Source organism: Pteropus alecto, unplaced genomic scaffold (genome assembly GCF_000325575.1).
Source record: "Pteropus alecto unplaced genomic scaffold, ASM32557v1 scaffold3, whole genome shotgun sequence".
In the NCBI taxonomy this organism is placed as follows: Eukaryota; Metazoa; Chordata; class Mammalia; order Chiroptera; family Pteropodidae; genus Pteropus; species Pteropus alecto.
The window spans coordinates 46,848,327-46,861,830 of record NW_006442484.1 but is presented as its reverse complement, the minus strand read 5'-3'; the positions used below and the strand labels follow the sequence as shown (position 1 = coordinate 46,861,830).

General features: G+C 30.7%; 1 protein-coding gene across 1 annotated transcript in view; it reads right to left on the bottom strand.

The window, feature by feature from the left end:
* AGPS (alkylglycerone phosphate synthase) overlaps positions 1–13,504 on the bottom strand; it is a 117,858-nt gene that overhangs the window by 83,327 nt on the left and 21,027 nt on the right. The window contains exons 2-3 of the mRNA XM_006921234.3: positions 11,100–11,189; positions 1,722–1,812 (exon numbers count right to left, since the gene is read on the bottom strand). Coding sequence (XP_006921296.2) covers positions 1,722–1,812; positions 11,100–11,189 — 181 coding nt within the window. The remainder of the gene's footprint in view (positions 1–1,721; positions 1,813–11,099; positions 11,190–13,504) is intronic.

The following is a 13,504-nucleotide window of genomic DNA, read 5'->3' as shown; positions in this document are numbered from 1 at the left end:
TACTTGTCCTGTTGATTATAGCCATTCTAACAGGTGTGAGATGGTATCTCATTGTGGTTTTGATTTGCATTTCCCTAATAGCTAGTGATGTTGAACATCTTTTAATATATTTGTTGGCCATTTGTATGTCTTCTACGGTTCAATTATTATTTTTAAATGAAGAGCAAAAAGCTTCACAATATGAGTAATAAACCCGTTTCACAGGAATGCTTTAAAACTCACAACATAATTATAAACTTATTATATAATTTCAACGAACAGGTAACTTGAAAAATAAATCTGTAACTTTAAAGATATGTGACATTGGGGAAGTAATTCAACTTCTATGACCTTTGGCTGCTGCATCTGTTAAATGAAATTATCACCACCAAATTTACATAGCTGCCATAAGGAAAGAAGGTTAAATGTGGTAATTTTTTGTGAAAAGCACCTAACATCACCTAACATACAGGAAGAGATCTATAAATGGCTGCCCAAATCAAATCTGCCATGAAAAAAAAGAATAACCATGATATAGTATTTGGAAAAAAGACAATACAAGATATGTAAAAAAAAATATTACATAACCTTTTAGTATCTTATTAAGATCTGTTTTCAATATTCAATTATAGTCAGCCCTCTGTGTCTGTGGGTTTTGCATCTGCAGATTCAACCAATGGCGAATTGAAAAATATATTTTTTACAAGTCCCAGAAAGTTCCAAAATACAAAACTTTAATTTGTCACATGCTAAGCACTACACTGAATCCACACAAATGACGTGATATGTAGGTATACCCTGCTGTCGCTTATATGCAAAAATAGGCTATATGCAAATATTACACCATTTTATATAAGGGGCTTGAGCATCCACAGATTTTGGTATCCAAGCGGTGTCCTGAAACCAATCTCCTGCAAGATTATTATATATTTATATGATAAATATTTACTTAGTGTGTAGTAAAAGCCAGGCATTTTTTAGGCCCTAGGGAGACAGCAATGAATTAAACAGGAAAAAAATCTTGACCTCAGGGAATCTACCCTATAGTGAAAAGAAATAACCAAAAGAACCCCAACAAAACATACGGATTACTATTTTGTTAAGTTATTGAAAATTGAAAAGGGCTCAAAAACAGAAAAAAGAAGTGCATATAAAACTAGTGAAATTTCTGAATATGGTATGTAGACATCATCATCCATGTCAAAAAAAAAAAGTAATTATAAATAGTCAAGAAAGAGAGAATTAAGGAGATGAAAAAAGAGATCTTTTAAGAAAAATTAAAAGAATTTGGTTTGGGGAGGTGAGAATTAGTTGCTTAGCCTAATTTAATTATTAGAATAAAACGTAACTGGGGATTTATAAATAAACCAAACAAGTACTCAATGAATACCTACAGTCCTTAATAATATGTTGGATACAGTGGAAAATATAGTTTTAGCCATAGCCCCTGTGGAACTTATGAAACTTAGATACAGTTAGAGGAACATGCAGAATACCATGTCATAAAAATAAATATAAAATCATAAAGAAATACTAACAATTTCATTAATTTGATATGCATACAGTTTAAAGTTTCCTAATCCCACTTTCAGAAAAGTGAAACTATACCCTAATAAGACCAATATAAACACTAAACTTAATGAAAAAAAAACCATGATCAATCACAAAGATAAATCTAATTTGGGATTAAACGCATATATACAGACACAGGTAAGCATGTTATAATCATTCTTTTTACTTACTTTAGAGGTAGTTTTATGCTCCAGACTTACTCCAAGAGTATTTTGAATCCATTCTTTAAAAGATGGTAAAATCATGCCACTAAGAGGGTACCTAAGGTACAAAGAAGGTAAAACATTAGAGTAAGGTATTTTCATTTAAATTTAAATCTTAAAGATTCTGCTTCTAGTAATTCTGCTCCTATCAAACCAACCCTCTAACATACAATTATAAACTCTGGACATAAACAAAACAAAACAAACAAATCCCAATTATCTGAGGGCAGTACAGGCAGAACAAAAGCAGGCAAAAGGGAAGTGTGCTATACTTGGAAGAAGGAAACAGCACTACATGAGTTTTTAGCGTTGTTTTTTAAAACAGGTTTTAGTCTGAAGGAAAACCTCAGCCGGTACCACAAAAAAAACCAAAAATGTGGAAAACCTACAGTCTTCCTGGCTTGAAGAACCACAGGACAGTGTTTACAGCAAGCATAGCACCTGGAAAGAGTACAAGGAAATCACGGAAAAGGAGAGAGTCAGAGAGGGACCTATGTATAAATATGTCCAAATGTCTGGCTGACCTTGAATTACACATCAATGGAGCAGACACTAAGCTAAAAGAACTAAACAGATAACTCAGGTGCTCGTCACCAAAGAGAGAAATGGGGAGTTTGAAATCAGTCAAATTAATTGCTTGATGGGAAAAAAAAGCCTTTTCAGAATCGAGTCTCTACAACACATCATTAACAATGTCCAAGATATACTCCAAAATTACTAGACATGAACAAACAAGAAAGTGTGATCTATAATCAAGAGAAAGGGTAATTAATAGGAACTTACCCCAAGATACTGCAAATAACTCAGAAGGATTTTAAAGCAACTATAACTATGCTAAAAGAGGAAAATATATTCCCAGTGAGTAACTAAAAAGAAATCTCAGCAGAGAAATAAAAGCTATAAAAACAAAACAGAAATTCTATAATCAAAACTCTGAAATAAAAATTAGTTGAAATAACTTAAGAGAAGATTGGAGATGTCAGTATTAACAGAGCAATAAAATATCTACAATCTGAAGAATACAGAAAAAGATTGAAAAAATTAGAGCTTCAGGGACCTATGGAACAATAACAAAATACCATACATATAAATGGATTCCCAAGAAGAGGAGGAAAAAAACAAGAATTTAAAAAGAATTTGAGGAAATAATAGCTGAAAGTTCCAAATTTGATGAAAGACAAAAATTTACAAATTCAAGAAGGTCAGAGAACTCAAAGAAGATAAATGCAAAGAAACTCACACTAGGCACAACATAATCAAATTGCAATTAGAGAAAGAGAGAGGGAAAAGAAATCCTAAAAGGATCTATAGAAAAATGATACATTACATACAATGTGTTAGCAATAAAAATTATGACTGACTTCTCATCAGAAACGGTGAAATCAGGAAGCTAATGAACATTTTTAAGGTGCTGAATGGGAAAATAATGTCGGTCTAGAAATCTACATCCAGTGAAAATATCCTTCAAAACGTAAGTGAATAAAGACATTTTCAAATGAAAACTACTCTTAGAACTTAGTGTTAGCAGACCTACACTACAAGAAATGCTAAAGTAATTTCTATAGGCTGAGGGGAGATAAAACGCTAAAATGTAAACTCAAATCTTCAAGATGGAATAAACAATATCAGAAAGATTAAATACGTAGGTAAATATAAATGACTTCTTAATTTCTTTAAAATATATATGACTTAACGATTATAACATTGTATTATGAAGTTTACAATGTGACAACTATAATAAGAACAAGGAATAGAAAATAAACCTGTAGACTTAACAGGTTCTTAGATTTTACATTAAGTAGTACAATACATTTAAAACATACACATGAGCACTACGGTGGGTATACTATGAAAAAACTATATTTGTTCCTACATCTTTCATCCCAATCTCTACTTATATATAGTTTATATGAAACATCAACATTATTTCATATACAAATTTTATATATATGAGAAGAGATTAATGCAGAAAACTCAAGTGCTTAGAGGTCCAACTTTTCAGTTTTATAAATAATTCTCAGAGGTGGCAAAATATTAAACAGCAATAAGACATAAAAGAAGTATCCCACCCTAGATTAGTGTAGTGAAGAAGGCTAATATGCAAACATCATAATCCAATGTTAGTATTAGCAGTAATATAACAGCTCTCTGAAAACATTAGAACAAAATTTAAATGTTTTAAAATGGTACTTTAAAATGGTACTTTTTTCTTAAGTAAACATATTGCATTAACATGTGCCAGGCACTGTTCTAAGTGTTTTAGGTATATTAACTTATAATGATGTTATGACGTTGGTACTATTTACCCCCTTTTTATAAATGAGGAAGCTAAGGCACAGAGATGTTAAATAACTTAAGAAATTAAGTAAGTTAAGAAACTTGCTTAAGGTCACAGAGCTAGTGAGTCACAAACCCAAGATCTTAACCAGGTAATAAGTAAGGCTTCAGTCTGTCCTCTTAACCACTATATGATGCTACCTCTAGTCTGATTCTCCCCTTACCACTGTTCTAAATGAGATCATTAATCGAAAATCTTTATGAGTGATATTTATAAAATCATAGTAGCTATATCTGAAATTGCTTTTCACTATAATGTTCTTGCACATTCTCTACCCGCTACCAAAAATGATGATGGGACAGCCAAATAAAGTTATGATACTACATTATAGCTGTTTCATTTTTGATTTTATAAATATTTTACTTACAAAATACTGAAATATAACATACATACCAAAGATAAATAAGTCTGTAGCTGAATGAATTTTTACAAAGTAAACCTTCCATGTAATCCGTTTTTAGACCTAGAAATAGAATATTACCAGCACCCCCAGAAATATCTCTCCACACACAATATCGATGCCCCTTTCCAGGCACTACCTCCTTTCCTCACACCAAAGGAACCACTATCCTATTAACATTACAGGGTAATTTTGACTGTGAACTTTATATAAATAAAATCCTACAAAATATACTCTCTTGTGTCTGCTTTCTTTCGCTCAATGTTTATGAGGTTCATCTATATTGTTACATATACTTGCAGTTCGTTCATTTCCATGGCTTAATTCCATTGTGTGAGTACACAATTTCTTTATCCACTGTTTCATTGACAGTTGAGTGGTTTACAATTTTTAGTGCATGCAGGAACAGTTTTGAACTCTTTTCTCAAGAATGTACTGCATGTTTCTGATGAGTATATAGGTATAATTTCCAGGCCATAGTCTATGCATATGTTTAATTTTAGAAGATGCTGGTAGACGGTATTCCAACATGTTTACCACTAGCAATGTATAAAGAGTTCTGCTTGTTCCACATCCTCCCCACACTTGATGTTGTAGTTCTTTTTAATGTGAGACATTCTATTGGCGATCTCTTAACAATTTGAATTTCACCAATTACCTATGGGATTGAGCTTCTACTCATATAGCTATTGTATATTTGGATATCTTCTGTTTTCAATGTCAGTTAATCTTTTGCTCATTTTCCTATTGGGTTATTACTGTTTTCTCATTGATGTATAAAAATTCTTTATATATTTGGAATCAAGAATGTATGTACTAAAATTTTCTCTTACTCTGTGATTTGTCTTTACTCTTTTAAAAGAGTCTTGATGAAAAGAAGTTCTATATTTTAATGTTGTCTAATTGATTCACTTTTTCCCTTATAGTTAATACTTTTTGTTCTCTGCTTTGTCGACCTCAAATTCAGAAAGACATTCTGTATATCCTTCTAGCAGTTTTATAATTTTAGCTTATACATTTAGGTCTATAATCTATCTGGAATTGATCTCTGTACTTGGTATGAAGTAAGATTAAATTAATTTTTTCCCAAGACAGTAGTTTAAATCCTATAACTATTTTTGTTGTTGTGTGTGTTTAAATGGAGAAGAGATATTCTAGTAGTCATTATTTATTCCAGATCGAATAACAATTAAACCAATATAGAAAAGAAATCAGTTAAAATGTTCAAAGTATGATACCTTTGCTCAAGATTATTTCTCACTCATTTCATCAGAGCTTGAATAACTGCAAAAGTTTTTAGCAATTAGCCTCAAAAAGATTACTTTGATTTCCCAAAGATGCCCACTACCAAAAAAGTCACTGGGTAATATATAAATTCTGCACTAAAATTAAATATTTATAATAATGCAGCACTCAATATTAAAAGAGCCGGAATTGGGCCCTATCCAAAGGAATTTTTAATTGGAAATAATTTTAACAGTTACACAACATGGGCTGACTAGATGTCATTCCTTGTGTTAATTTAACTTCATATTATGTAGCAAAAATTCTAAACTTCTTAAACCAATCTTTACATAAAAATTAGCAAAACAAAAATGATAATGGAAAGAAAAAAAAAATAAGTGTTTGAATCAAACAAGTTCTTTTTTTAATATTAAAATCACTAGGCCTAAAAATCAAACTAAAGTATCATATAACAATACCTTTTTGGTAAACCTAAAGAAATTGAAATGAAAGTAGGGGACTCATAGCTAAAACAACTAAAGACAGTTAGTCATTCGGCATATAAAATGTTCTTCATTTTAGCTAAGGTAAAAGTATAAATTATGGGAAGTTGGTTACAACATATATGCTACTATGTGTTAATCATGTCCTACAAAAAGACCAATTTGGAACTATTATATTTTGATGCTGGGCCCTTATATTTTAACTGTACAATTACTTTGAGTCTCTGTAAAAATAGCTGACCTTTGATATTCATGACAGAATCATATTCAGATCTTTGTGAATGCCTTAACTCACAAATAACATCCATAAAATAAAAAGGTGACCACCTTCAAGATACTTGAACAGATATCATGCTTGTATTACTGTCATGTGTAAAATTTAACACTACTTTCTACCACTAAGATAAACACAATATATCTCTACATCTGAATGCACAATATTTCAGATTTTGTAGAAATATCATGCTTGGCAGAAGCTTGGATTTAAGACTTTGCTCCATTATTTACAATTTTAAGACAAAACTTATACAATTCAAAAAGAGTTCCATGTCAGAATGGAAGCTTTTCAATTGTACTTTTTCTTACATCTAATGTCCTGGGATTTGAAAAACAGGAAAGAAAACCTATTTAACAATCATAAAGACTAGCATACTGCTAAGGGCTCCAAAAATCTCATAGAGTAAAAGTGAAAATTTTTAAGTCAAAGAAGTAAATGGACAGAAAAGAAAGAATCTAAGAAAAGTTAAAGGAATCAGAAGTATTTAAAAAACAGCTACATAATGACTTGATTATTATAGTTAGATACTTTGGATTTACATCTAGAACTACAAACAAGCATTTATACCCTGCATTGCAGGACACAATGAATTGGTATTATATAATAAGACTCCTATTCTTAAGAACCTTACAACCCACTTTAGTCAAAGCTTCAAAGATATTTAATTTCTAGCAGGAAATATAAAACTTTTATCAGAAATGCGTTAAGAGGAAAGCCAAGTGCCTATACCAATTGTTGAAACAGAGTGACTACTAAATAGATCTTTTCTATGACCGAAGATTAGTTTGAGAACTTTAAGAAACAGTCTTTTTGTAAATATAAAGTGAGATCAAATTACCACTTTTCCTCAGAACCAAGGTAGACTGTACTGCAAAAGATATAGAGTCAGAATAAGCTTTCAAGACCAATGAAATCACCTGTGGACATAAATATCCAAGGAAGTACACATCAGGATTCACGATGACCAAAGACAAAGTGATACTCTGGGGGCAGTGTACAGAGGTAGCAAAATATCAGTATATGCAACCATCTATCTTCAGGGTGAGTTCCACAAATGAAAGGCAATTTGATAGCCTTTTTATAACTGAAGATAAAAACTGAATGAAAAATTACACCACTGAAAACACAAAGTGCAGCAAATCCAAACAATTTCTTTCCATTTAAACACTAACTTGTGCTTTGTAAGCATCGATACTGTATGATACCTTTAAAGTCAAAATAATGACACTTTTCAAAAATTTTAGTTTATAGAAATCTATAGCATTAACTTTGAAATACTGTCATCTGCTGTTTAAAACTAGGACTAAATTCATCTATATTTGGAGGGAATAAGAGTGATAAGATTATAGATCTAGAGATTTATAAACTGACAAATGACAAATCTGTTCAGAAGATAGACTAAACTTCTGATTTTCCTCTAAGATCTATAATAGCTTATAACAATTGCTTCTAATTTAATGGCTAGGTTTGAAATGTCAAAGTTGTGCTCCCAAAAATATATACAAACCTTTAACCACATTTCCTTATAAAAATTTCCTACCTTTTCAATGTTCTTTGGATCAGAAATAAGGGAACCCCCATAAATTTTCATTGAGAGTCATTGTTAGTTTCTGGCATTTAAAGATTTCCCTTTCTTTCCTGCTGTTATAGTTCTTTCTTCCGGTATTTTATCCATGTTTTCTATGTGTTTATAGAGGGCAAAGGGTCTGTATTCAGTCCACTACAAAGCCAGAATAAAAGGTCTTTACAAAAAATTTCAAAAATTGTCCTTATAATCTAGTATTAACATTAAAGGGTAAATTAATATTGTTCAGCCAAATCAATATTTTCTTGTACTCATCCTTTCTAGTCATAAATTCCATTTTCTCTTTTGGGAATACCACAACCTTCTTAGGCTTCTGTCCTTTGTCTTTCACTGGAACAATAAAAATTTTTGTCATAGGATAACTATTTACAATATGACTAACTCTACTGTGCTGTTGTACAGAGTGTAGAAGTGCTTCCAGAATTTGGAAAGAGAATAAGATTGATATAATGGGTGAGTATAGTGATCTGCAGAAATATCTCATGAGCACAGCATAAAAGAAACAGCCCAAGAATGAATCTTAAAAACACTTGGTTTTTAATCCCAATTTCCCACTGAACAGGTGGCCTGAAGTAAGCAATGTAACTTCTCTTATCTTCAATCTCCTAATTATTTTGAAGAAAATACCACTATCCATCTAAGGGTTATTTTAAAATAATTCAGTAGGCACTCAATAAATAATAGCTGTTATTATCTTAAACAATGTTTGTAAATGTTTTCTCATGAAAAAACAGAGACATCTACTAATTCAACCATTACACCTAGGAAACTAGACTAGATATAGAGAAAGCTATGGTCCAATTCAATCCAGTTTATCCTGTGACAAGGTAATGGTGCTTCTGGAAGCACCAAAATGGGAAATGAATATTATTTAGTTAATATTTAGTTTTCAGTTATTAAATTGTTTATATATATTATGTATATATTTAATCATAGAGCATCTAAATTCCATTATGTATATATGTATATATTATGTATATATTTAATCATAGAGCATCTAAATTCCATTCCTGTGTTTGGAGAATTACCCTCTGGATGAGTCTTAGTGGGAACCAAAGGTTGCCCTCCGCTAAATCAACATCCACTTTCTTGGTCTCCCTTGTAGACTGTGCCAGTCAGATGTATCCTGTTCTTTTCCCATCTTTCCTACTGGACTCGAACTCAAGAGTCAATCATGCAAAGAAATTAGGCCTTTAAAGAATTCATTCTGGATAGAGTGGCAGCAGTGGCATTCTTCCAATTTTGCTTTCTACATGTCTTAATATCAGGAAGGGCATTAACAAGTAGTCTATATACTGAAAAAGAAATAGTCTAATCATAAATGAATACACTGGGGTTCTAAATTTTTAAAAATAAGTATCTTATGTGTGTGGCACATGTGTCTCAAGTGCCAGAACACCCAAAATAAGAACCAGATTCTGCACTCATGAAACCACTAAAGTACAATTATTTGTGCTATTTTCTGTAACTAATCATTCATTTCACACACATACACTTCTAACATAAACCAGTACATAGCCTACAGTACTCTACAGAAGACTACAGATGTCTCATGCTTTCAGTGGCACTGTGCTGAAATACAAGTTGACTATCTGACCCTTCCCTCCCATAAAATGAAGATTCTATACCTTTGACATCCAAAGAAAGAATTGAAGACTGTCTGAGAGGAGAGGAAATTGGTTTTCTAAGTTCAGAAGATTCACTTTTTCACCCCAGAAGATTTTGCAAAGCCAATCTCTACATAGATAAGTTCCTACTGTATTAGACATTTAGAAGACTGGTAAATGTAATTTTAGTCAGAAATTCCTTCTACCTGAATTATAATTTCTCAACTAAGCCTCCACCAACATGCTGCCCAGTCACAAATAAGAATGGGAGTGAGAATGCAGATGATATTTATTTTTCCTATTAAAAAATGTGTTAAATGTACATCTTCACATCTTCATTAAAATTAGTTCTTAATTACTACTTGAGGTTTTGTTTCAGGTACATTTTCTATTTTTAAGTTAGAAAAATAGAATAATTATGTTGCGAAGAAGAATTTCTACAAAGAAATAAAACTTTTCTTGCTGGTATTTCAATATTAACCTAAGCATATATGCCCAACATACACTGAGTTGTACAATACTAGAAATTATTCATAATATATTTGATCCAACTTTTTAATCTAGCCTCACTTTTTAATTTACTTTTGAGTCAACATTCAAACATTACATATTTATACTCACTATCCTTTCAAAAATTATATCAAAATTTAATAGACAAACCCAAAACACCAGCTTTGGCAGGGTTAATGTTGGTTAAAATCAACTAAGAACATATTTTACAACTGTCTGCATCTGAAACAATAACAATACAAATATTCGTTGGGATTCTTATCAATACATTACCAAAAACGTTTCAGAAATGTGAAAGGTATCACACAAATGATTGATCTTTCTTTATCACTTCTTCCCTAAAATATCTCAGAAAACTAATTTTAAAAATACTATATATATTTGCCTAAAATTGTTTACCTGCAATAATAACCTACACCCAAATGTAAATTCCCAGTCTTAAAAATGAGGCTAATTTCAACAAGTCAATGGTGTTGGGGCTGAGTGGTGGGGTGACTATAAACTTATGGATCCTGATTCAAACTAACTACCTATAAAAACCGTATTTTTGAGTCAAGTAGGGAAATGTGAATGTGGACTGAATAATCAGATATATAATTTCTGTTATTTTAAGGAGAATGATAATGGTATTATAAAATTGGTCATATTAAGTCCTCATTTTTTTAAGGGATATACATATGTAAATATTTAGAAGTGGCACAAAAATGTCAGAATTTGAAATACTACAGAAAAAAGAAGCAATTATGGTAAAACACTTTTAAATTGAGAGAAGTCATTATATTATTCTATTTTTATGCATGTCTATTATTGAACATGTTATGTTTGTTATTTATGTTTAAAATTTTTCATACAAAAAAAGAGAAAAAAGGAACAAAAGAAAGAATAAACAAACCACAGTTACCTTTTCCCGGTCAATTCAACTTGACCTTTCTTATTGAAGAAGAACTTGGAATCATTATATCCCCATCCATTCCATTTCATAACTTCTTGCCTAATATTAAGAAAAAAATATATAAATGAGATCTATGCTAAACATCTCAAAACTGAACAGTATATTATTTACTATTAACTTTCACAATCACTTAAAGATCGCATCCCACTAATGTTTGTTTAAATAAAATGAATACACACCAAAATGTCTATGTATTAATATTTCCAAGTATAGAATTACTCTAATGGGCAGCACCTGCTTCACAAAGAGCTACAACCACTAAATTTAATGCATTCAAAGGAAAAAAAAAGAACGAAAAGAAAAATATGCTGAGAGTAAAATATGCTTACTTTTTACATGTTATTGAGTTTACATTACAGGACAGTCTAAAATTTTTTGCAATTAAATTCACTTAAACAGGAAACAAATTTTTGCATATATTAGAAAAATACAATTATTGATCTTCTCATCCTGGAGGAAAATGGCAAACTAGGTAAAAGCAGGGTTTGCCTCCTCCCAGGTCCTCAATGAAATTATAACCAAATTATAAAATAATCAACATGGAGAATTAATCTTCTGCTATGATGAAAAAAACAATTTACAAAGAATGTTCACTAGTAATGACACCAGTAGTATTAGATGCTTTTAATAAGTAGATTAAAAATCTGAGTGTTGGGTATACAAACATTTAAATCCTACAACATCCATGTAACGACCAATCTCTACCTTGACCTGTACTTTAACATTAACATAACAACTGATGACGATACCAGTTTCAGTATTGTAAAACAGTATGGTATTTTTATTTCCAAAATGCTAGTATTTCATTGTTTTAAAAATCATTTTCATCAAAATCAATAATGTACTCATTCATTTTTGCACATTGCATAAGGAGAGGTCTGGGCCTGTGGCAAATGCAATAAGCAACAACCTTTCAGTGTTGCATAAGATTTTATTACATGCTTTGGCATGGTGCTGTAATATATATTGGTTACTGAAATAAAGAGATGGTGAATCTTCTTAATGCAAAATCTTCTCTATACATAAAGTTATTTACTACATTAAAATTTCAAAATACATCACATGAAAAAAATTTGTAACTGTGTGGTAATGGATGTTAACTAGGCTTATTGTGATGATTTTACAATATATACAAATATCGAATCATTACATTGTACACCTGAAACTAAAATAATGTTACATGTCAATTATAACTCAATTTTTAAAAAAACTTCAAAGTAATCAAAGATGTACATATTCATTAGAAAGCATTCTAATTCTCTATAATTCTCAAGGAAGAAAATGACAATTGACAAATTTTTTATTGCAATCATAACTCTCCATTGAGATCAAAGACTTTTCAAACAAGTGTAACACTAACACAATACAAATGAACCAAATACAGGTTATTGTGTATTGAAATCTCCACCTACATATAAAATAAAGAAAAAAACTAGGAACACTCTCTCTAAAATTACAGTTTGCTATCAATAAAAATTATAGTCCCTATATAAAAACAAACTTCAAAAATGTCTTGAGTATCAATCCAGAGATTAGATTTGTAGGTGAGCCTGTTAGAAACTACTGCCCAATATTTTCTTCTAATTTCACATTCCTACCTTACTGTTGAGCAAGGTTTTGGAAGAAACCTTTTGACAAAAATCTCTACAGTAAAACCATATGACTGATGTCACCACCGACATACTCATTTTCTTAAGATTGTGCTTTCTAAAAACAAATTAGGCTATCGTCCACTTTGCTCTTTTCATGATTATGTTCTCTTATACTTTTATGATGTGTAGTTTACTTAATATTTTATTTTTATTATACTTCCATAATTAACATTAGAAGGGTAGTATGTACATTTTAATTAATATTTTTACTTAGTGTTTTATAATACGTACATAAGTTTTTGCATGTGAAATGCATTTTATTAGTTAGTGAATGTAAACATTTGTCATGAAGTCTGTACTCTATGAAACAGTTTGGCATTACATAAAATAAATGCAAAAATAACAATACAGTTATTTTGTTTTGGTATTACTACCACGAGGCACTGGGAAATTATTTCAGTATAGATGTCGAATTTAGCATGTTTATATAGCTTAACAATAAGAATCATTTTCCTCTAAATTATGCTTAGAATTTTAAAAAATTATTCTCAGATAGTCTTAAAGTAAAAAGCTAAACCTGATTACGTATGTTCACTCTTAGCACACTTCAGGAGAAAAATGAATTAAAATAAGCAGGAAATATCTGCTACTGTACACTAAAAAAATGAAGAAATTTACATACTGAAGAATCTTTGGCCTTAAATTTTCAGTTGGGTAATATCCTAAAGAACTAAGTTTTTAACTGTAGGCTAAGGTACCTTT